Source organism: Diplotaxodon limnothrissa, linkage group LG6 (assembly GCF_057381915.1).
Source record: "Diplotaxodon limnothrissa isolate DT_005_m linkage group LG6, D_limnothrissa_male_GT1.1, whole genome shotgun sequence".
Lineage (NCBI taxonomy): Eukaryota > Metazoa > Chordata > Actinopteri > Cichliformes > Cichlidae > Diplotaxodon > Diplotaxodon limnothrissa.
Window position 1 is genome coordinate 23,231,237 of NC_140601.1, and position 25,363 is coordinate 23,256,599.

General features: G+C 40.5%; 1 protein-coding gene across 1 annotated transcript; it reads right to left on the reverse strand.

The window, feature by feature from the left end:
* Positions 1–574: 574 nt before the first annotated feature.
* On the reverse strand, positions 575–24,741 carry cabp4 (calcium binding protein 4). The gene is made up of 8 exons (XM_085355943.1): positions 24,686–24,741; positions 24,197–24,298; positions 23,712–23,841; positions 14,996–15,026; positions 12,053–12,196; positions 5,331–5,440; positions 2,827–2,974; positions 575–603 (listed from the first exon to the last, which is right to left on the reverse strand). Exons 1-8 carry the CDS (start codon positions 24,739–24,741, stop codon positions 575–577), a joined length of 750 nt encoding a protein of 249 aa, XP_085212069.1.
* Between the last annotated feature and the right edge of the window lie 622 nt (positions 24,742–25,363).

The following is a 25,363-nucleotide window of genomic DNA, read 5'->3' on the forward strand; positions in this document are numbered from 1 at the left end:
TTTCAACATTGGCTGTGGTGGTGTTTTTGTTGGGGGGGGGGGATTTCCCACACAGAACAGCTGAGCATTATTTTTCTGCAACATTGACATCATAACTAAAAATGCAAATTGTTAAATAAAAGCTGCTCTTACAGGAATATTTATTTAGATTTGTGTAACTAATTTAGCAAATATTGCTAAATTGTACAAGATCATATGCAGCATTGCCTGTTTCCATCACAGCTACACCTGCTATGATCCATTCATGTATCAGTTCCATAGGAAATACAGTAAAAACAGTTTAATGAGAAATCATACCAGCTCTTTCTCTGCCACCAGAGGGCAACAGTGCAGCATTAACAAATACAATAAGGGTTTCATAACTCACCCTCTGCCCACTGCACTTATTCAACCTCAAACTTTTATTATGAAAATATAAAGAGATCTCTAAGTGGATTACACTTTCACAGCCAGCCATGTGAAATTCAATATTCCACAAAAAAAAGAAAAAGGACAATAGGAGTAAGTAGACAGAAATAATGGCACGCAGCTGATGAATCTGGGTGCTGAATGCTCCGTGTTCTTCCATCAGAGGTCATCGTGCAGAAAGCATCATAACAAACTCTGCAGGGGGAGACAGACAGCAGCAGATCCACTGATAAGGACTAATGACACTAATATCACAAAAAGTCATGCCGTTCTCAGCCCGTATGACACTGTAATCACAAAACGTTTATGTGCTCGCCAGGTTTATGAAACACTGAAGTGTTTACAGGATAGTACGCTTTGGTACTTTGAATTTTAACTGCTTTAAACCCACTTTAGAGTTATGACTACTTCTTTAGCTGACCTTATTGATTCATCTGGATTAGCTTGTCAATGAAGACAGCTATTGACGTTTCCTGTTAATGAAATCCAGCTGCAGATTGCAGATCGATCACATCTTCCATGTTTCCATTGTCCCTCCGAAGTGCTTTCAAACAATTATTATTGGCGTGAAACTATTGATCACTGGGTAGGAAAGCATAATTCCAAATTAACCTAGTAACACTGTTTTTTTACTAGTAACAGCAGCTCTGTTGTAGTCAATCAGATCTCCAGTTTGAGCCTAAACACGATCATTTTCACTGTCCTCATGGGCGCCGTAGATCTCTGTGGGCCATGTGCCTGGTAGTAATACTGCACATGTGTCAGGACTGGATAGATACACTCAATATGCTGCCCTTGGGGCTAATTGATGATAATGAGGAGCACCTGCTTATTGATCCACGGAGTGACACACCTGTTCATATGTCCCCAATCATAATTGATTGGAGTCCTGAGACGAGGCGAACAGGATCACAGCTTGCTTTAAGCCTGTGGTGTGCCGCATACTAATTTCACTCACACAAACGTCGTATTGATAGTGCTGCACGTGCTCACACGTGGACGTGTTTATATGTGTGTGTTAGTTAATTGTTTATCTGAGTGCAGCATAATGTGATTTCTGCTGAGTCCTTGAGCTGCCCAGCAGTGTCTACTCTTTGCATGTGGCATGTGACAGGTGTCCAGGCATGTGTATTGATCGGCTTAATGCAGCTCTGATTACATTGGATCGCTCCAGCCAGCTCACCTTGACTTAACCAGCCCTCCTGTCCTGTCTCAACCTTTTGTACCCCATTTCGCACAATTTTTTTCTTCTTCTGTCCCTTTCAAATTTGACCCATTCCAACTAGGTTCACCATGTCCTTCCTTACCACAGGTTTGACAGCATTCCCTCCATATATCAATTACATCATTACATCAGGTCTGGTGAAAACTTTACATATTTCATAAGTCTTGGGTGGTGCAAAAATGGCTTCATGGCACCATCTATAAAATTTAAATGAAGTTCTTCCTCTCACATAGTCACATAGTTTGAACTTCATGGATAAAATCTGGGACACATGTGTAACATCCCTTTACAAAATGTTCTTGGGGTATTCAGTAACTTGTAGCTATACGCTATGACCCGAACCCAGAATTACATTACAGTTATACACGCTATACTTCAACAAACTCCTTCCAGGGATTTAATTGGATTAACCTCATATTTTTGAGTCCTTGGCCACGCTAAATTGCAAAGCTTTCCAGTTTTTCTTAAACAGTGACTCTGTGCTGCCATGGTGAATTTCAATCAACTTTGCCATGGCACTCTAATTTGCTGTAATTAACACGCACGTTGTTGAATATGGCTTAAATAATTTGGCTGCTTGACATGTTTGGCAGAGTTTCATACAGAAGCCCTTCCTGACACAACCGCAAAGGGGGATTTGTGTCTCCAACTGGAATTAAACAGCTGACCTTTCATTCGCCAAGCAAACATGTGAATGACTACACTATGGAGGAAATGTTTAGAAATAGCCAACCTAGTGGCAACGGGGAAAGGATGTTTTACATGCTGATGCACCAATTCGAGCAGGTTTTTGGGAGCCTTAAGGAGTAGATGTTACTTTATTGTGAAAACTGTGTAGATGAGACCCTGATGGGAAGCCGAATTTGGCACAGCTTAAAAACTGACATGAAGGTGGGTTGCAAAGGAGGTTGCAGCAGAAGCAGCAATTATGAGCAGAATAAGGTAATGTAAATAATGTAAATGCATAAGATTTTCCAGCAAGATACGTAGAGGAGTATCAGCTGATATAAGTTGACAAAGTGATTAGCCTGCCTGAAAATCCACTGACTACGGAAGTCATACAAGTACCCCTGGCTAATAATGATACTGCGCACCCATCCCCTGCACTCACTTTATCTCTTTTAAAATAATGATTCCCTTTCATATTTTTGCCTGAAGTCTGTCCTCTCCCACACAAGTCCCCAACCGCTCACCATCAAAGTCAATGTTGCCATCTTTGTTGAGGTCAATGTCACTGAGGATCTCCTCCAGCTCGCCTTTCTTCAGCTTCTCCCCGAGGAGGGTTTTCGTGCCCTCCCTCAACTCATCAAGTGTGATCTTTCCATCGCCATCACAGTCAAACTGCAGCGGGTAGGGTTAAGAGCAAGAGGGTCGGAGCACAAACATGCAGTGAGCGAAGAAAGACGAATAATTAGACCATAGGTGACGAGAACTGAAAGCCACGCAAAGAACAAAAAGAAAAAATTAAATTACAAATTTGTTAGATAATGATGAAATCAAGCACTGGATACAGAACAACAATACAAGGAATAATAAGCAGAAGAGAAACAATAAAAGTCGAAATTGAGTTTTGCATCGAGTATGTGGATGCAGATTGGCTGCGTGAGCTCCCTGGGAGTTTGAAAACAGCTTGAATGTGCAGATGGTTCAGCGCTGACTGATGAAAAGTTAGTAGTTGAGAAAGGCTTTTGACGAGACTCTAAGTTAGAATGAGCTGAAATGATTTCTCATTTGTTCAGCCTGAGTTTTGAAGCTCTGTATTCAGAAAAGGTGAGAGCTAATGTCCTATTCTCCACAAATTGATTCAAACACCAGAGCTGGAATTTCTGGTTTCTGGCAGCAATGGTAATGAGTCAAAGGCGAAACAGAGGAGTCATTCATAACATACACCAGGGCCCACGAGTGGATAACGATATGTATTTTTGCAGTTTTCCCTGCATACACCGACAGTGGATTTGAATTCAAACATCAAAATCTGTCTGAGGTTTAACCACAGGAGTTTAACAAAATCATAACAATAACCGTTTAGAAATCATCCCTCTGGAGACAACAGACCCACCGGCCCATCCAAATCACCAGTTTAAGATGACTTTGCAGCCTCCCTGAGTCTCCTGTGTCCAAAGTGCAGGCTTCAAACTTTAAACCAGTTTTTAACCCTAACAGTGCAGTTTTGTGGATTTTAATGACAGTTTGATGCATAAAAGTCCCACAGCACAAAAATAAATTGAAGCGATGGTTATTTAATGTCAGTCTTGCCTTCTTTTCTTGAGTCAGTGGGTTTTACCTTTGTGTATTTACATTCACATCCACCTTCTCCAGAGGGTTTTTGACTTGGTTGAATGTCATGAATGCTTTTTGTAATAATTGAAATAATTCTGTGATAATCCACTTTGATTGTTTTCTGTGGTCTTTGTTGTAACTGAACTGCCCAGTACATTCATTCATCTCTCTCACAGTTTCTCAACAACAGTTTCCGCAGACTCAAGAACAGTTTCTTCCCAAAGGCCATAACCAACCTTAACTCATACGTGCACCGATAACATAGTCCCACCCCTTCATTTTCCCTTTTCCCTCTAAAAACCACCACTGTGCAATAACCCGAACTGTTGTAACACTATTTATTTACATATTTAGTTTTTTACACCAGATTGTATATTTGTACATTTTACATTTATTTCTGTTAATACTGTCCATATGTATATAGTGCTGCAGAACATTTGTATTTTTCAGCATAACTGAATCATTTGGAATCAACTCCAGATCTTTAATCTGCTTAATTTGTCATGACATGAAATGACCGATAAATTTTAAGCCTCTGAAAATGGGGGAACTATCACTAAAAATGTCTTTAACTCATAAAGAATTAATACAATACTTTTGGTAAATTCAAGAGATTTGGGAGGCAAAACTACAAGAATTATATCGTTGTCCAAAATGTTATGGGCTTGGCTGCAAACTATATGTTATTTGGCATTTGAATGTAGCTCATATCCAATTTCTCTCTTGCTTTTCATAACAGAGAAAAAAGAGTGAGAAAAAAAACAAACCAGGAGGCTAAATTTACAACACAGATAAATGAATCTCAGTGGCCTGATGTACACTCTGATGTGTTCTCAGTTGAAATCATTAAGAGCACATTATCAGTGCTGTCTGTTTTGTGGTACCCATTAAAAACCTATCATTCTGTAATGTGGTAATGGGATGAATCCAGGTGTGCAAAGCTGTGCTTACAAATAACATCATCAACATCATCGCGTTTGTTTTGCTCGGCCACAACCGACGTCACACGAGGGCCCTGAGCTGCTGTTGTACCTGCTTCTGTGTTCGTGTCAAAGGAAACGACTCAATAAATATTTCCCATGTCAACGAGGCACCGCAGCATTTCAAGGCAACTCCGCTGAGAACAATTACAGGTGGCATGAAGAAGTGTATTTAGAGTATAAGCTGTGGGTCTCTGGACAGTGCAAACCAGACTGCCTGAAAATCTCATCGATAGAAATACTTTTCTTTCTCCCTTTTCTTCTGTATTCTTACATAGAAAGCCCTCTTCCCTCAGCCTCTATTACAGGTAAGAGTCACACAGTTCTTGGCAATCTTTAAAGAAAGGTCGCACACTTCAAAAAACTGTCAGTACTGGGTCTAATTTACTTGCTTAAAGGAATATTTTTTTACACTTTCTGGCTGGAGACCTTTTTACCTGTTTGAAGGCACAGCGGAGCTCTTTCAGCCCGACCATATGAGCTGTCTCAGCCACCATCCTCGGCCCCATTAGCTCACAGAAATCATCAAAGTCTACATGACCACCCCCTGTAGAAAGACACACACACATTCACGTGTACACACACATTCGGAGATATGCACAGAAAGACTGTCAAGAGTTACTTTGTGCGCTTTCCTTGTGAGGCTATGGTGCACATACACTGTTCAAAAAAGCTGGGAACGAGGAAGGAACATTTTGAAAATACATCAGATCAAAGGGGAAGAAAATCATGCTGGATATCTATACTGACACAGACTGGGTGATGTGTTAGGAATGAAAGGATGCCACATCGTTTGCTGGAAATGAAAATGATCAACCCACATCCAGACAGCCCAAGAATCAAAGTAGAAACATGACGTGGCAAGCTAGTCCATTTTGACCAAATTTCATTGCTGGATGGACTAAAACAGACTGAAGCAGTCCCAGGGGTATTCAAATGGATTTAGGTTAGCCAAATATGGGTACCAGTTAATGGTATCAACTCGTTCATGCTCCAGGAACTGCCTGCATACTCTCGCCACATTGTCGGAGGAGGAACGATGGGACCCACTCCACCAGTCTAAAATTGGTCTAAGGATGTCATTCTGATACCTAATGGTAGTCAGGGTACTGGTGCCTGTAGAGGTCTGTGCGTCCCTCGATGCATATGTGTCACCAGACCATCACTGACCCACCACCAAACTGGTCATGCTGAACAACTTTACCGGGACTATAATGTTCTCCCCGGCTTCTCCAGACCCTCTCCCATTTGGCACATTTCATTTTTTTAACAGTGTAGGTGTTACGGGCACATGAAATATTTATTGATCAACATCCTGTGAGAATTTTGGTGACTTTTTTCTAGATATCATACTTAGTCGATTTTTTTGGGCAATGTGTTTGGCTTTAAGGCCCGCTGCTAGAGACTCGGTGGCTTTAACTTAAAATCAGTCTTCATTTAGCTCTGTTTTAGGCTGACCTGACTGACCAGCCTGCCAAAGATGGTGCACATTTGGAAAGCATGTCCCATTTAAAACCAGCATTAGTCCTCATCACCTGCTCTGATTAGATGACCACCTGGTGCTAGGTTCACCCCCAGTTTCTAGTGAAAAGTGGACATTTGCTGTAATTTTCACTTATGGCTGGTCTATGGACTGGAGTCTGATGTTGAGTGAAAGGGAAATAACTTGTTCAAACAAAGCTAAAGCTCCTACAGGATACTTCTCCATGTATGGCAGTTTCAAAAAATAAAAAAAATCCACACGGAGAGAGACTGGAAACTTGGCTTTAGCACTGTAAGCCAATTACAGACATACATTTCAGCCAAACTCATTTTAATCTTCTATACCAGCAGTAGCATGCTTCAGTGTCCTGTCTTCTGACTATCACCAAGTTCCTGCTCATAGGGGTTCATCTAATTTGGTTTTTTTTTTCTCTGCATTATTGTAGTGCCCTTACCTTAAGTTGGCAGTTGTTGTGATTTGGCACTATATAGTCTATCTCACAGGTGTCGAACTCCAGGCCTCGAGGGCCGGTGTCCTGCAGGTTTTAGATGTGTCCTTGATCCAACACAGCTGATTTAAAGGCTAAATTACGCCCTCAACATGTGATGAAGTTCTCCAGAGGCCTGTCAATGAACTTATCATTTGATTCAGGTGTGTTGACCCAGGATGTTATCTAAAACCTGCAGGACACCGGCCCTCAAGGCCTGGAGTTCGACACCCCTGCTCTATCTAGTCACGCTTCCTGGTTTGTTCCCTTTTTTGTTCAGTCTGTTCCAGTCTCGTCTCAGTTTTGCCATCTGTCTGAGGTCTGGGTTTTTGTCTTCTGTCTGCAAAAAGCTCGCGTGTCTTTGTCCAGGTCTCAGTGCCAGTCCTGTCTCCTGTCCCTGATGCTGTTCTCTCTGTATTTGTTTACGTGTCTGTGTCAGAGTCCAGCCCATGTTCTGTTACGTCCTGTTTTGTTTTGGTAGCCTGTGTCTCGTGTGCGTTATGTTCAGTTTTGCTCCCCGTTTCTCATTAGTCTGTGGTTAATTTTCAGCCATCTCCACATCTGTTGCCTGTTATCTCAATATCCTCTGTGCATGTATATATTGTCTCAGTGTTCCCTTCATTTGTACAACCACACTTCCATTAGATAAGAACTATAGCCAGAAATAATGGGAGGAGAAATAACCTATAAAAGAGCTATAAGTTCTATAAAAAACGTTTTCCCACAAATGTCTGAAAAAGAAAAAAGATTTATTTTATTAAACATTTAACTGACCTGACAGGTTGAGGGAGCATGTGTTACAGTTTAGGTGGTGCAACCTCAAAGGCGTGGACGCCTCTGGATTTAAAATAAGAACGTTGAACTGAGTCAGATGATCAGACGATCAGGGACAGGTCTGCTTTGTACACAAGAGCCTGCGCATGGAGCCCTTCATATGGAAAATCATGTCATAAAAATTAAAAATGAACACAATTCAATTTAGTTTTATTCATAAAGCGCCACATCACAACAACAGTCTTCTCAAGCTGTTGCACTGTTAAGTAAAGACCCGACAATATTGGAGACAAACAATAACCAACAACCCGCTATGAGTAAGCGCTTTGGCAACAGTAGGAAGGAAAAACTCCCTTTTAACAGAAAGAAACCTCCAACAGAGCCAAGAGGGGAGGAAGACAGGGCACAAGAACAAGGGTTCAGGGTCACCTGATCCACCCCTAACTATATGCTTTATTAAAAAGTAAAGTTTTAAATCGAATCTTAAACATAGGAAGCATTTCTGTCTCCCATATCCAAACTGGGAGCTGGTTCCACAGAAAACGGGCCTGAGGGGTCTGCCTCCCATTCTACTTTTAAATATCCAAGGAACCACAAGCAAAGCGCTCACTAGGGTGATATGATATAACGAGATCTTTAAGATAAGATGGGGCCTGATTAATCAAGACCTTGTATGCGAGGATTCTGGGTTGAAAATACTGAACTGAAAGGGATCAGTGCTGGCTAGTTTTTGTTTGGGGCTTTGCTCCTGCATTTTGGACCAGTTGAAGACAGACAAAGAAGGACTTGGCAATGCAGGTAAAGACTGAATTACAATAAAAGAGACAGGAGGAAATTTTCTAATAGAATTTACCAAGAGTTCCAAGTTATTAGCCAATAGTATTTATTTGACCATTTTCAGTATTTCTTAGATAAAAGAAGCAAGACTGGTTGAGCTTAGAGAAATGAGACCCACGCTATCAACCAATCCAAAACTGTTTTAAGAGACCTGGATACAAAGCTGTAGCTGTCCAATGTATTTTTCCCAGAGACCACAATATTTACATAAGTGTATAGCTGGCCTAACGTAATTTAAGTTATGAAAATTTTTACGAACATCCTCAGTGCATGGATGCTGCTGTGTGTTCAGCCTCGTGTGCTCACTCTGTTGACTTCCTCAGCCAGTTTGATTGCTCTCCATGGTAAATATCAAAACAGACTGATACAGTGGGATAGCTCGTGTTATTAGTTCGACAAGAGACAGGCTTATTTGATAGTGTGGACCAGTAGGCTTTGCCTTCTTTCATTATCTGGATCTTGTTGGACGGAAAAGGCTCTTTCAATAAAGCCACATGGTCATTTTGTGGTTCAAAAATTTAATCAGTACTCTGAGTCTGCTGAGAGAGAGAATCACAACAAACTGACCGGATGGAAAACGCTCTAAATGATGCTGAATCATGAGGCTAATGGATAAAACCGCTGCCTACCACAATAGCAGGGGCTGGATTTTTACATAAAACCTACTTTTAGCAATTATTTGGTAAAGGATTTTCATGCTTGCCTCAAGGTAAAGTATATTTTTTGGCTGACTGGCTTTACCCTTGTGAAGCAGCTGTCTGGGGGATTCCTGACACAGCCTTGAAGAATTTCTGAGCCTTAAGTGGGTCAGTGTGAGATCACAGGGTTGAGGAAACTCCACCAAAAGCCTTAGGAGATTATGATTATTTTTAATTGATAGCGTAATAGTTGTTCTCGAAAAAAAAAAGTGGATGAATTTCATAATCAATCTAGAGGGATTACACTACAGAGGACGAGCTTAGAATATCTAAAAGCTGACAGCACCTTAGTGATCACACCAAAGCCACACTCAACACAGAGTATGAGACACGGCATGAAATATAACACACAGCTGCAACCTCTAAAGGCCTGGTGTGCTCAATATTTCTCTTAAGGTTTTCCTTTTAGCTGCAGATGGAAAATGTTTCTCTACACTGTGTGAGGCATCACTTTATCTATTTTCTGGTTCTTGTTATATACGGATGTGCAAAGCTTCACGTGTGAGTCACCCGTTTCATGGCTGCAGTTTTACACCTTGTGACAGTAGTGATTAAAGCGCGAGGCATTTTTTCCCCTTTACATGTTTAGCTGTATTTGCTGCATGAGTTTTAGTTCACTTTTTGCAGGGGTGCACATTAGATGGAGATATTCATGAGAGCGAGGTTAACGTTGCCACAACAATATCCTTGTTGGTGTCATTCTAAGAATCTAATCAGGATATTATTTACACTGGGGACACCGGCTGAACCTAATTTACTATCTGGTATAGGAGAGGAAGCCAGCTGCACTCTGGTCCCCAAAGATCACAGCTGAAAAAAAAAACCCAGCTTTATTGGAGCAGGTGTGGTGAAGTTGCTACTGACTCACAGTTCAGTATTATTCTTATTATCTATTAGGACAAAAGTAATGGCCCACCCACATATTACATCTACAGGAGCTGCTAGGCCATGGAAACCATGTCATGAAGCTCATGGCACACAGTCTTTGTGCTGATCTTAATGACAGAGGAGCGTTGCTGACTTTTACACACTATCCAAGGACCTGGCTGTGTAACTTTACATGGTCTGCTACTGCCACATGGTCTTGAAATAGCTTCCACTTCCAGTTGATTGTGGGGTATTTAGGAAATTCACTAAATGCCTGCTTACAGAGATGACATCCGGTTACTTTACTGCTCAGTAAAAGAAACCCATTCTTTCACAAATGTTTGTAAAGACAGACTACGTGGACTGGAAACACCTGAATTCAAAGATTAGGAGGTGTGGCCTAATACTTTTGTCCATATGGTGCATCTTTTCATTCATTCTTTCATTCATATTTTTCTGGTTGCTCTGCACTGAGTCACACTAGTATTTTAAAATAATTCCAGAGGCAAGACTATTTTGAAAAGCAGCTACATACAAATAATGAAAGGAAATATCAAAGTTTTCTGCCGTAATGACATTGAGTCATCCAATTTTGCAACAAAAACACTTACATAATATGGGGTTTTTTTTTTACAATAAGAGCAAGAAAACTGTGTCTCTGTGGAAATATGTAATGCATTTTTTTCTCATTGTTTTGGCTGCTGGAAGGCTGAGCTTCGGTTGTGAACATCAACAGGGGAAAAAGAAAGAAAGAGCAAGGAGCATGGTGGTATTTTAATGGACCGAAATGACATTTGCTGGTAAATGTGTGTCCTTTAATGATCTGTAGCTGATCTGACATTAGCACTTCACTTTTCCTAGTAAAGATTGAACTGTTTGTTTGGTCACTTGTGCAGGCAAAGGTGAAGGTAAGATAAGACGGATACTTTCATGTGGGTTGTTATTGTTCAGAGTAAGTGGTTCTTGTGCATTTTATCAGTTTGCTGCTTGGCATTATTGTACAGTGCATAAAACATGAAGCATACTCTACCAGGAGTCACCCCACAGCTCTAAAAACTAACTCAGCTGGTGGAGCTATATTGCTGTCATCAGAAATGAATGTTACCTCAGATCATGGTTTAGAGGACTAACGTTTCCTTCCTCACTGCATCTTTTTTCTTGCCTTTCACATGCATTCAGTGGGAGCCAATTAAAATTCAAGAAAAACACACATCATCAAAGTGAATGCATTTAATTGAATTGTTATACATATTGTGTTGTGTTATTGCATATAAATATGATGTTCTATTCATAGGAGAATAATTATGATGCTTCTTATTTATGGAGAAATATAATCTGCTCAAATAATGCCATACACAAACATGAAAATAAGAGTTCTCATGATGTGCAGGTGTGCTGATATTGGGCTTCAAAGCATACAATAGTAAATATTATGATAATCCTAATAATTGCAGATAGTAGCATGATCTATGTGAAAAATCCTGGCCGTCCACTGAATTTTGCGTATAGTCTTAATAGAACCCTTTAGATTTTCTGAACAAAGTTGTTTTGACATCGGGTAGGTGATACAGTTCGCTTCACTCCAGGCTATGGCAAAATTCTAGCTGCAAAGATGATTCACCTTAAACTTTCAACACTTACCACACACATATCTGCTTCTCGATCGTTCAGAAAAGAAAGCAGAGGCAAACAACATTAAGGGCAGCGGGAGAAAGATTAAGTGTAAACACACACTTCTACATGTAGACTAACACTCGTACACCCCCAGCACCTGCAGCATGAGGACCATTAATCAGCTTGCTAAAACGTCTTGAATGTCCCCAACTCCAAAGGCAAACATGAGGTCCTCAAGGACTCACAGGAAAGAACACAAGCACGTGGGTTTGTGCAGACACACGACTCACACATTCACACCTGCACTCTACTGAAAGATCCATCAATTATACACGCGTGCTTTAGCCTCTTAGGGAGAAATGGGTCCTTATAGATGCACACTGCCAGATAAATACTTACATTTCATCTTGATTTGCTGGATGATCTCAATGAGCTCCATCTCTGTAGGCATGTAGCCCATGGTCCTCATGCAGTCTGCGATGTCTTTGTAATGGATGAAGCCATCCGCATCATAGTCAAATTCCTTAAAGGCCTCCTGAAGCTCTGACAGACACATAAACAAATTCCATCGACTGCAGCAAACCGTAAAGTTGGGTTTTCCCAAGAGTCAAGCGTGCACGCACACACCCACACACACAGTGTGCAGATACAAGCAGAAGTCTGAGCTTTAGTGTGTGATAGGTGTGTGTTTAAAGGTACGTGTCTATGATTCTGGAGACAAATGTTGCATTTTGTACAAAAGTTATTGCACTTTCAAGGAGATTCTGGCAATATGGTGGGAATGTAACACTGATGAACTAATGGTGAAAAAGATATTTTGAGGATCTCCTCAATCCCACAGACAGATCTTCCATCAAGGAAAGAGAGTCTGTGGAGTGTGTGCTTTCATAGCACAGAATCCTCCAGCCAAAATAGACAGTACGACCCAGAATGAGTGACTGAGTCTATTGACTGAAACTATTCTGTAAAGTGTTTACAGAGGTCAGGACAGAGAGTCATTTTCCTGTAGGCTTCTATAGGATTTTTTGCCACTTGCTATCGGCATCTGCTGGCCTTCAGATAGAATGCAGGTTTAAGGCACTTGTACACTGGCTTAATTTTTCCAACATGCAGGTAGGTCTAGTTTCGCACTGTTTAATGTAGAGCCTGCTGACTAGATCACTGTCTGGGAAACTAGCTCTTAACTCATTCACTGCCAGCCATTGGCAGTGAATGAGTTAAACCCATTGACTCATTCACTGCAATTGACGGCTATAGACGTCAATTGCAGTGAATGAGTTAATGTAGGTTAAATGTGTATGACTTTGGTACAAAGAACTGATCATTTGTTGCCTGTTTCCACCAGGATCACTGAACAAAGGGCAGCACATCTGAAGTAAAAAATTCTAGAACATAAATAAATAAATGTATTCTGAGGTGTAGCCCAAACTTGGAATACATGTTAAATAATAGTCTTCCCCTTTGGTGTCAGCGTGGTGACACAGAATTTAAGCAATATTGAAACACATCTCTCACTCCCAGGTTGTCACATATGGATGTTTAAAAAGGAAGCACATGACATCAGATTTATAGCACAGAGAAACCATCATTTTTCAGCATGAATCTTGTGAAAAATAATATTTAAACCCAAACCACAATCTTTTGCTAAACCTGACAAAATTGTGATACACTTCAACACCAGTTCAATCTCGAAAATGTGCATTTTTTAGAGGTCGACTCGGTGCCTGAAGCTGAAGCAGCCCCAGCACCATAACATGGACACTGTATCTTTTTACTAGCTGGGATAACATTCTCATTTTAGGTTTGACAGCATGTCTAGTATTTAATGGCAGATGGCTTGAATGTAAATTGAGGCTGCGGTTTGGGGAAGGCCTCAGAGGGGACTGGTGGTGCTTCCCACGCTGGGCAGATCCCCAAAGAAGGCATCCCCCGGAAGCAAAAATGACTGTGCATTACAAAGGTCAAACGCTGTTGCAAAAATACAACTGGTAGGAATGCTTGGAACCAGTAGATTGGGAGGAAAAATTGCTGTGTCCAGGGAGGAATGAACATCATTTGGTTGTAAAGAAGGGGCTTGAGGTGTAAAACCTGGTCACGTGTTAATGGAAGCTGCCCTGGCACCCTCATGCTATGAAGATTAGGTGTTGAACTTTGCAGAAAAGGGGTAGTGTAGAAACAAACTGACATCCCAGTGCCAAGAGGTTTGCAGCTCCATTTTGCAAAGGAGGAAACAATGTAGAAGTAGAAATGGCATCCCGGTGCTGTAAAAAGAATGCTATCTCAGCACTATTTGCACTGTTTTTTGGAAAGGAGAGATAGTGGAGCAAGAAACTGGCAACCCGGTGCCAGTAATGTTCATTGTTTCTGCATTTTGCGAATGATGGACAGATGGCAGAGAAAACAGCACCTGGTCCCAGAAAGGTCTGCAAAGAAGGAAACAGTAACCGAGAAACTGACATCCTGGTGTAAGGAATGTTTACTGCTGCGCTTGCAAATGACCAGTATTTGAGAAGAAAACTGGCATCCCAGTGGGGGAAAAGCTTCCTGCTGCATTTTGGGAAGGCGGGATAGAGAAGAAAGAACCTGACATCCCGGGGGCCAAAATTTTGCTTCTGCACTTTGCAAAAAATAATAATGGATTGGATTTATATAGCGCTTTTCAAGGCACTTTACAATGCCACAATTCATTCACTCTCACATTCACACACTGGTGGAGGCAAGCTACAGTTGTAGCCACAGCTGCCCTGGGGCAGACTGACAGAAGCGAGGCTGCCATATCGCGCCATCGGCCCCTCTGGCCAACACCAGTAGGCGGTAGGTGAAGTGTCTTGCCCAAGGACACAACGACCAGGACAGAGAGCCCGGGGATCGAACCAGCGACCTTCCGGTTACAGATACACTTCCCAACCACTTGAGCCATGGTTGGGAAAAGAGATAGAAAACAGTGACACTGGCATCCTTGTGCCAGAAATTTTTGACGTTTAGATATGCACGCGTTGAATAATAGTGGGCTAGGTTAAGTCTAAATCCTTAATAGAAAAATATTTAGGGGATTTTTGGGTGTCACATATAGATAGAGAACCGGAAGGGGCATGGGTAGAGATGTAGTCCCACTCCTGAAATTCCGATAAATTATCTACAGTTAGAAAGGGAATATTTGACACCGTGGGATGTGAACGCTTTGAAGATTCACGGAATTTTGTATAGTAAGGTGGTGCCTCTCGTAGAAGTATTGCCATCTTGCCTAGAGTTAAATATTGAGTGGTGTGTGTATTGACTAGTAATTTATCTTTTACTTCATCATGTGCTTGCGTTGCAATTACACCTTCAACAACATCTTACCATCTATCTCCAGTGGCATCAGCTGCCTCTCCTGCACAGCAGAGGAAAGAAAACAACAGTAGAAATGATTACAACAGTATCAGAATGGGGGATGTGAAATCAGGCTGGCTTTAAAACTGTGAATTCTCCTGAGAATCATCCCAGTGATCATCTGTTTTTGACTACTAAATTAGAATAACATGCATATCATGTCAGCACTGTTGCTGCATGCCAACACTAAACTCTAATGGGATTTAACCCAGCGACATGTCTTGCTAATTTGCAAAATGACACGCTAGTGTACGCGCGCGTGCATACACAAACACGGCGTCTTGAGGGAGACCCAGCATTGTGTGAATATACACCCATGCACAGCCATAACATAACAGTGAGCTGCAGAAACTTTGCACTGTCACAAAGAAACACAGGTACGGTTAAGCAAAAATACACATGTGCACACACACACACTTGACACAAGATATATAATTTGCATATAGCCGCGTGTGAAACATTCAGTATTCTCTGCCTTGTTTTGACAATTGCTCAGGGTGATCTCTTTTTCTCCCTTTTTTCCCTCTAACATTTCCATATTTTCAGAGTGAGGCAAAGCTAGAAGCTAGGAACAAAATCTCCACCTAGTCATTAAGAATAATAGATGACAGTGAAATTTAGGTGTGCTGATGGCTTAAAATAGTAATATGATGTTATATGTTTGGCTACAAACAGGCAGTTTTAATGAAAAGACATTATAACTTGGAAATCACTTGGAATACATATCCGTAGGCAAGAAATGCAGACTTAAAAGGATGGGCTTTGTGGTTTGGCAGTTTTGCAAGGATCCATCACACACTACAATATGTAAGCCCTTGAAAAAACAACAACAACTTAATAGTCACATATCACATGCCCTTGAGAGAGTGTTCTAATTAGCACATTTGCAAACATGTGCTGATTTGAATTTGCATAAAAAAGAGCTTAGATATTAAAAGATCACACTGAAATGTCATTAATCATCCTGTAGATGCACTGAGATGATGTGTCCTTAGCGAGATGGTTGCAGCACAGTGTTTTGACTCGAGGGCTTGCAAACAGTGTGCAACTCTACTGCAAAAGCATTGTCCACGGGGGGAAAAAGCAAGAAACATGCTAACTCAGTCATCTTACAGAGCAATGGAGAGCAATGGAGACTGCTATGGAAATGCTGCTTAGCAAAAAGACACCAGAAGCCCAAGGATATCTCTAAGTTCAAAGAAACAACAAACTTTGATTACGTACAGAACAAATGTTGGCTGATTTGCTGTGGGCTTGTGTTTCAATACTTGGACTTGGGATTGGTAAGGCTCAGTACAAAAATGATGAAATATCTATTCACTTGAATATTTCTTGCCTCCCACAATTTTTTATGGATCATCTTCAAACTTCACTTCAAACAATAATATACTGGGGCTTGGGGAGCATAAGGGGCTGGATGTCTTAGCATCCTTGCTTTCCTTGTTAGTACTCAAGGTCAAAGTAGACATAAAAAAATTCAAGAAACCATCATTAAATGAAAGGGCATGGAGTGAGCTGTACAACACACTATCTTTTCAAGACTTTCCAGGCATAGCTACATAGGGACAGACCACCCTCACTAATTTCTGCTGCACACTCAGTCATTTTGTTCTATAAGCAGGCCTGAATTATAACAGAAACCGCTCAGTTCAGAAAAAAAGAGCTTCAAGCATTACTCCTCATCAGCTTTTAAGGGGTAGAGAAAAAATACTGCGTATCATACAGAAGAGAGACACTGTTGAATTTCAGTTGCTTCTAATTAGTTCCATATTCTACAAGTAGGGCTGTGCGATATGACCAAATCTCATATCCCGATACAAGAATTCTATCATCCGATAACGATATAAATCACAAAAATGTAACATTTTCTGTAAATTCTGTGAATCTCGACTTGCGGGAAGTGTTTCCAGCTGCGCGTCATGTAGCTGGAGTCGAGTGTTTTAACAGATGCATGAAACTATACATTTTTAGACATAAGTTGTAACGGCTGCAGTTTTCTTTACACAGCGTGCTGCGGGGAAAAGCCTGTTCTAAAAATAAACTAAGGTTTATTTTTTAGCACCTGGCGGCTCTTTTTTAATTCTCATCCGTAAATAATCTGCTCTTTCACGTGATTCAGTTTATTTTGAAAAGTCTCAACAGGATATTGAGCTTTATTGTGAAAGGTTTATGTGGAACATAAACAAGCGGACACGCGATGCTGTTACCGTTATTGTTGCTAACCACAACACATAAAAACAGGTGTAGTGTGGTTATATAAAATATAAGAGAAAGAGAGAACTTTAAGAAATTAATATAGCCACTACAGTGACCATCAAAACGATGAAAACATATTGCCGTAAACAGTTTATTTTGCGACACCACGAAACAAACGATAGCGTAAAATGAAACCATATCGTCATCCGATATATATCGTTATATCGAACAGCCCTACCTACAAGTATAAAAAATACTTCACCCCAGAACCCATGCCACCCTTGCTTGTGAGCTATTACTGTTTCACCCTTGCTTTTAACCAAGTGTCTGTTTTCATTACTCTACTGCTACTTTTATGAAGGCAAACCGTTCTTCAACCTCGAGTTGTTCATTTTTTTAAATGCTCGAAAAGTGAGAGATAAAAAGGGAAATCTGAGCAGCACGGGTAATGAAATGCAAAGAGAAGTGCAATATTTTTCTTCCTAATGCATGTTGGCACTCAGCCTGTCTAATTCATAAATCACACAAGGTCATCCCGTTCAAGTGCACAATAGCATCAGGAAAAGGCGCCTGTCGTTTATTTGGAAGCTGCGGCGCATGGCGGGCGTTCAAATGATTATTCACTGTGTAAAACTGCCAGCAAGATTTGTAACATAAATGCAACGTCAAGATGCAATTGCACCAGTTATATTACTAAATGTGGGCGCTACTTAAAACATTAAGGCACTAGTAATTTATACAAGGCTTTTAAGTTGTAAAATAGTCATTGCATAAAAAACAAAAACTCAATAGCGCCAGCAGAGCTGCACCACTGTTTACCATGCACAGGATCCTGCAACCACAAAAAGGCATGTTCACATAGCAAGGTCAACATATTAATTAGATTTTTTTTCATCCAGAAATGATTAGTTCGCATGCAACTCAGGCTCTGAATTCATCCGTCAGAACAAGCCCATTAATGGTTCATTTCATTTTGTCTGCCTTCATGTGGCCCACTGAGCAGCACACTGCTTTGTAAGTATGACGCATGTACACATGTGAGAAGAAGTTTCACATTAGCATGCATCAGCATTGAAGTGAAAAGGCTCTCAAAAACCCACAAAGCAGTGACATTACAGTGTACAGTACAGAGTACAGTGCGATTTGCTTTGCATTCAACTGTGCTTCTGTCTGATGTGCACATGTATCAGTTGTCTTTCTTCTTCTCTCTGCCAGCCGCTTGTTCGATTAGATCTGATGAAGGCTGACAGGGAATCTTGCTACTTGTGTTGAGATTAGGAAGGCTGCAGGATATGGTCTCTCTACCTCAGTGTCCAAGCATCACTTGTAAATTCAAACATTAGACCGCCACGGTAAAACAAGCTAGATCAGTCATGGCAGGTGACGTAGTGAGTCGGAGAGGAGTGTAAAATTGTCCGCGGTAGCCCAAGGTCATGGTGAGATGTTCTTCCTTTTCCAATAAATGGGCTGCAACTCTGAAACAGTCGTTAGTTATTAGGAGATCAAGTTATGCAACATCTGTAAATGTTCATAGGCGCACAGCTCCTCTTGGGGTGGGTTTCATTTCAGGAAATTTCAGGAAATCCTTCTCATGTGTGTGTTTAAAGATTAATCTAGCAGTTAGAGAAACAATGTGGTTTGCAGTTAAATGACCTTTTAACTTAATATGATTACTTGTGACAGAGGCCAGCTTCACAAAAAATAAGTAAAGTAAAAGTACATTTTGTAGCATTTACTTTCTGCCCTCTTTCCTCTGCAGAGTCAGTGAATATTATGACTGCGAAAGAGAAAAACTGGTGCTCGGCTCTAGCACAACATTTTTCTCAGTGGCCACTCTCAGCATTGCCACAAATGAGTCTCCTGTGGCACAAAAAGCAGTTTTTCCATTGACCATGACTATAAAATGGAAGTCTGTAAAACAGCAGACAGTCGGGACTGAGCTGCAAACAAGGTTTTGTTTTGTTTTTTATTCTTCCAACTTAAAAAAAAAGAAAACTAGCTTTCTAGCAGTGTAGAAAAGTGAGATTTGCTTTTTATGGGAGAGGTGATGACACACAGTTGGGGAGATGGGGGGAAAATAACACAGAGGAAAACCTATGACTTTGTTTTTTTGGTTTAGGCTCCAGCGGAGAGCAATTTACTCCAACCTTTAAACCCAGAAACCAGCCGTCCATGGTGCAATTTTGGGGCACTTACTGAAACACATTTGTCACATAATTTGTCACAATTAAATGTTTCAGATCACCCAAGAAATTGTAATATTAGACAAAGATAACCAGAGTAAATACAAGTTTTTAAATGATGATTTCATCTACTAGAAAAAGGCAACTATCCCGTGTGAATATGTATTTGCCTCCAACACATAATAACTGGCTTTGCCACCCTTGGCATCAAGAACTGCAATCAGACATTTATGAAATGCGACCATGAGTCTTTAACATCACTGTTTGGGTCACTTTTCTTTACAGAATTGTTTTCTTTCAGTCACACTGCAGTATTGTACAGCTTGTTTCAGGTCATGCTAAAGCATCTCAATATGATCTAAGTCCAGACTTTGACTAGGCTACTTTTGTTTTCTCAGATGTGGACTTGCTTTCGATCATTGTCCTGTTGCATAATCTTCAGAGCAGGAACTGATGGGTCTCCTTCAGGACTTTCTGGTAGAGGGCAGAATTCATGGTTCCATCAGTTACAACAAGACGTCCAGGTCCTGAAGCAGCAACGCGGCCCCAGACCATCACACTACTGCCACCATGATTGACTGTTGGTGTGATGTTCTTCTTATCAAATGCTGTTTTAGTTTTATGCACGTGTAATGGGATGAAAACCTTTGAAAAAGTTCTACTTGTGTTTTGTGGGTCCACAAAATATTTTCCGAGAAGTCTTGGAGATCATAAAGCTGTTTTAGGGCAGAGGTGAGTCTCTGTGTTGTTTTTGGTCAACAGTGGTCTTCTTCTTGGACGTGTGGTCTGCAGTTCTTCAGATGTTGTTCTGGGTTCTTCTGTGACTTCTTGGATGAGTCGTGGATGTGTTCCTGGAGTAATTTCGGTAAGCTGTTTTAAATTTTCTCCTTTTGTTGCTCTCACCGGGATACACTAGAAATAACTTTGTAACCCTTTCCTTCACTGACAGATCTCAATGACTTTTGAGTTTCTTGTATTATATAATGTGTCATCATACAAAAACTGCATTTTGTATTTAGTTGGTTTATCTTTGTCTAATATTAAAAGTTTTTGATGATCTGAAACATGTAAGTGTGACAAATATGCAAAAAATACAACAAATCAAGACGTGGCAAATTTTCACTGTGACTATGGTTTCAGTTGTGGGAGGATCATCTCTGTTACAGTTTTTAATGAAAAGGACAACTTTGTTCTCACACTTGAAAACATGTGCAACACCAGCATTCCCCATCTAATCTACCAGCTGCACGACAAATTTAATGCAGCCTATAATCCTGCCGAGGGAACGTTTACTTTTCTCAGAACAATTAGATATCCTCTCCTGGGCAAATCACTAATGTCATCTATTCATGCTTCATGGATATTGGCTCATTAGGAAGACTGACTAGTAATGTCCACTGTTATATTCATGACCATTATGAACCGACTCTTCCCATCATTACTCTGTACATACCTGAAATGACTGAGAATTGTACTCAAATCGAATCTTCAAAGGGTTGAATTGGCTGTATATTGTGGTCTTTAATTCCACCATGTGTCTCCAAAATGACTATAGCTGAGTATTGTTACATCTGATTAGTCCTAATCTTGTGTAAAAACAACATTATAATAGACTCTCTGCTTATCAGGTTTTAGTGATTCAGTTATATAAAATAAATCCTGCCTTTTTCCTCATATAATACATGAGAAGAACTTTACTATTTGTTCAGGAGCGTTGAACATGGCATATGTCAAATTAAATCATTGTATGTTATGATTTTAAGTGCTTCATGTGTAAATCAGCTAATATTTCCAACAAAAATCAGGACGCTTGTGCATCGTTTCTTGGCTCATGTCCATTTGTAATTTTTTGAAATATTCTGTAACATCCTGCAGGGACCTGGGATCATGGTATCAGCCGTGAAAAGAGCCAATTCTTAACCCGAGCCAAGCAGAGCATTACTGGAAGATGACACAGAGTCCAGGCTTTAAATCATTTGTGAAATTATTGGAGTGCTTCCCCCCCCCCTTTTTTCTTTTCCAAGGCATAAAGGACATGGATTACAGCCCACAGTCTCAATTTCATATTTGAATTAATAGCAGTTGGTAATGATACTGATTTCCATGGTTATGTGACCTATTCCACATTAACCATTACCGGTTTACAAACAGAGCATTTGCTTTTGGATCGCTATGGATCACTGCAAACAGCCACAAGCAGTGTTTATACATACAGCTGATTGTTAGTGCTCACAATCAGCTAAATAAATAGGGCAATTTTCCTGCTCGGCTGCATAACTTTAAATTTAATGTTTTTTTATTCAGCTGTGACTCACTGTGCAAACCTCCACTTTATCACGGTTCTGTGTTTGTGTTTTGTGTAGCATAAAGGAGACACATTTGCATTTTTGCTGCACATGCTTGTATTGCATAATTGTTATTAAAATAAATAAATGCTAGTAAGGCTATTTTTTCTCTTTTAGAGGGCTAGGAAACAACCACTATTTAAGATTTTGGATGTTTCCAGGGGTTTTCAAACTGTGAAGTTGAGACCTGCTGGGCTGATGGAGATGAGGCAAGGACATATCAATTGAAGTGAAAGGAGCAGGTGCACCTTGTACACGTTGAGCAGTTACTGTGACAAAGGAGGAGATTGTGGAAGAAAATATTAACTCTTACGGGCTGGTTATCATCATTTGTGTCTAAAATCAAACTCAGTTTTGCTTTCGATGTATTTCAGGTTGCAGAATATAACATTAATCAATTACAGCGTTTGATCAGCACCACAAATGACAAATTCAGTCAGAGGTCATTTAAGCGTATGCCAAAATAGATTTAGCCTTGCTAAAGTAAGATAAAGACAAGTATGATGACAGCAAACATGGAATAAATGAGATACACATGCACATACAGTATGACTGCATGTTTTCAACAGATACTACCAGTTAAAACTTTTAGAACACCCTAGTTTTTCCAATTATTTATTGCAGTTCAAGTTGTTCAAGTCCAATGAATAGCTTGAATTGATATAAAGGTAAAGTTACCAAAAACTGAAAAAATAATGTACATTTCAGAATTATACAAAAAGGTCTTTTTTTTAAGTGAGGACAAAATGGCTTAACAATTTAAAGCTGTTCTGCGTCAGTGCAGGTTGATCAAGCCTTGAAAGCTGTTGCTACTAATTCCTGCAGGTGTTCCAACTTTTCTGGATTACTTACAACCACTTCACAGCTTTTCAGAAAATGTATCTATTTTTAATCAATGAAGTGTAAATAATTCAGTATATATAAAGTAAATTCATAAATAAAGTTAGGCTTTGATTCAACCATGACTTGAACAACTTATGATCTGTCCACCTGTCCTGTCTGTCCCATGTAGAGATAAAGGCTAACTTGATAGTCATGCAGCTGGGTTCTGGTGCTCTTCACTTCGTACTGTGTAAAATCCACAGCACAGAAAAACTGGATAAAACACCCTAACACCGGTTGCTAATAGCCAGTGAGAAATGTATTGCTGAACAACAGACCACTACATCTAGAGACTGGTGAGTGATCCCATGGGCAACACCAGTTACAGTGAGGTTTACCATGCTGGACCTACAAGCTCTTTGAGATTGGTTTAGTTGCTGAGCCACCTGTAATTTGCATGGAAGACACCAACATGCAGACACTCACCAACTGTTCCCTACATAGTTGTGAAAATGTGAAGAGTGCCACGCAACTCAAACGACTCACTTTCAAAGTAAAAGTTGCATCTCTTGAAACATGTTGTGTCTGACCATGATTTCAGTGGCCGGACACAACTTCACTACAGTGAAGGAGAACAGTTCCAGTTTGAGTCACACATTTTCAAGTTTCTCTACTTGAAAAGTTGGTGATCAAAACAATCATAAGGTCTTTGGTGCAGCACCCTCTTTTGCAACTAATTTCACGAGCGACTGGCAGCAACTTCCAGTAATCACTCGCCAAGCACTCAGTGATGGGGTCCTAACCATTTTGATCTTTTGTGTCTCCATCTCTGTGCCTGCTCTTTGATTCCTGTCTGCACCACGAGATTCCCCTTCAAACACAAACATACAGTATTCAGGTGCAGTTACTGTTAAATTAAGAGGCATTTTTACTATAAAAGCATCACCAGGACATGCTGATATGGACTGTGTACATTATTTTTTTAATAATCCACACCACCTGCTCAGTTTTTTTTATATTTGCCCTTTATAAATGTGCTGTTACCCCTGAATGTAAACATACTCCAGAATGAAACCTTGTTATTTATCACTATTGAGTGTCAGGTTCTGTTTAAATTAATGTGTATATGCATGAACTGACCTGTCCAAAAAGTTTATTAAGGTAGGCGACGTAGGCAGCGGCCACTGTTGAGCTGTTGCTGAGGCTCCTTTTACCACGCCGACTACCCTGCTCCTCAGGGCCCTTCTCCTGGGGTGTGGGGGACTTTGAGCTGTGAAGAGTGCATTTGCACGCCAATTGTTGAGAGCTATCATCATAAAAGCCAAGTCTATAATTTCCCCTCCAGCAGTTTACCAAATACACTTAAGTGCCTTTGAGGTAATATTTTCCATCCCTTGTTCGTGCAGCATCAGCTGCTTGGGCCTAGTCAGGTGACATCAGTGGTAACATCAATCACCAGAAAAAAAGGAAGAAAGGCAGTGTTTCCCAGGAGGGCAACTTGGAAACCTGGAAACTCTACAAGTTTATTTTTCAGGTGATGTATCACATAATTGGGTGCACAACTCTACACGTCCCACTCCCCTTGTCCTAATCAATGTTGATTAGAAACAGAGAACGATAATAACCAGAATTTCTTGGAGAGGCTGAGCTGAAGGGCCTTGTTTTTAAATCTGCCTGCAACGGGTGATCTTCCAGCTGCTGCAGCCCTCCCCACTCGTGGAGATGTGCTAGGAAAGAGAGAGGCCTTAATCAACTTAGAGTCCCATTATTTATTTAAAGAAAAAGAAACATAAATACTGACTTTGATAGAGTCTAACAGCCAGTTCTTTCTCCCATTAAAAAAGCTGGCTACGATGGGAGGATACTGATGACAGCTCTTTGGATTTCTAAAAGCGCCCGCCCCCCCCCCCAAAAAAAATGTCTTGAAAAGCTATTAAGACCGTTTAAAATCAGCTAGACAATCTCTCAAGAATTACTTTTCCTACTGAATTTGCTTATGTACTGTTACATAACAGACAAACACAACGGAAATGCACCACTGAAATGCTCCAAATGAAAGGTTTAGGGTTCACACTGAGCTTGAATTGTTAATTTTGACTTTTTTCTTCACTGACCTGGCGGCAGAGGATGGTCTACTTTCTGGTCCTCCCTTTGCACCTTTCACGGACATCCTGGCCAGAAGATAAAAGAAAATGTCAAAAGGGAAGAGAGGGAAAAGACACAAATATCATAATGTAAAGGCAAAGGCTCCAAAAGAGCTTTCTAAAATAATGAAGAAAAGGCTTGTTGGGCTCACACAAAGCAACAAACAACCAAACAAAACCTGATATTAAACACTAAAGTCTTCATGAACTGGCTTTTTCAAATGCAAGGTAGAGACAAGCTAAAAGGGCTGTCTTAGCTGCTAAAGTTGCAGTAACAAAAATGAGCACAGGGCTAGATATTACACACCGCATCACAGCATTAATCACATTTATAGAAATCTATTTAATTCAACTATTGAGCCAGAGGGAAGAGGAGTCACTCAAACCCAGTTTTAAACGTTAGTAATAGCAAAACTTGCAGGGGTGGGGGCTCAGCTGAAATAGGTAGGGACCAGTTTGAGTTTGAATGCAATCACAGCGTATATACCCAAACAGCAGAACAAAAAACATGGACCACAGGACAGTGTGGATGGAAATGTCAGTACAGCAACAGAAGAAGATGGCGAACAGAAAAATGAAAGGAAAGGGAGTGTATGACAGTCGCATGTGCAGAACTCATGAGGGAGGAGGAGGAGAAACTTATGGCTT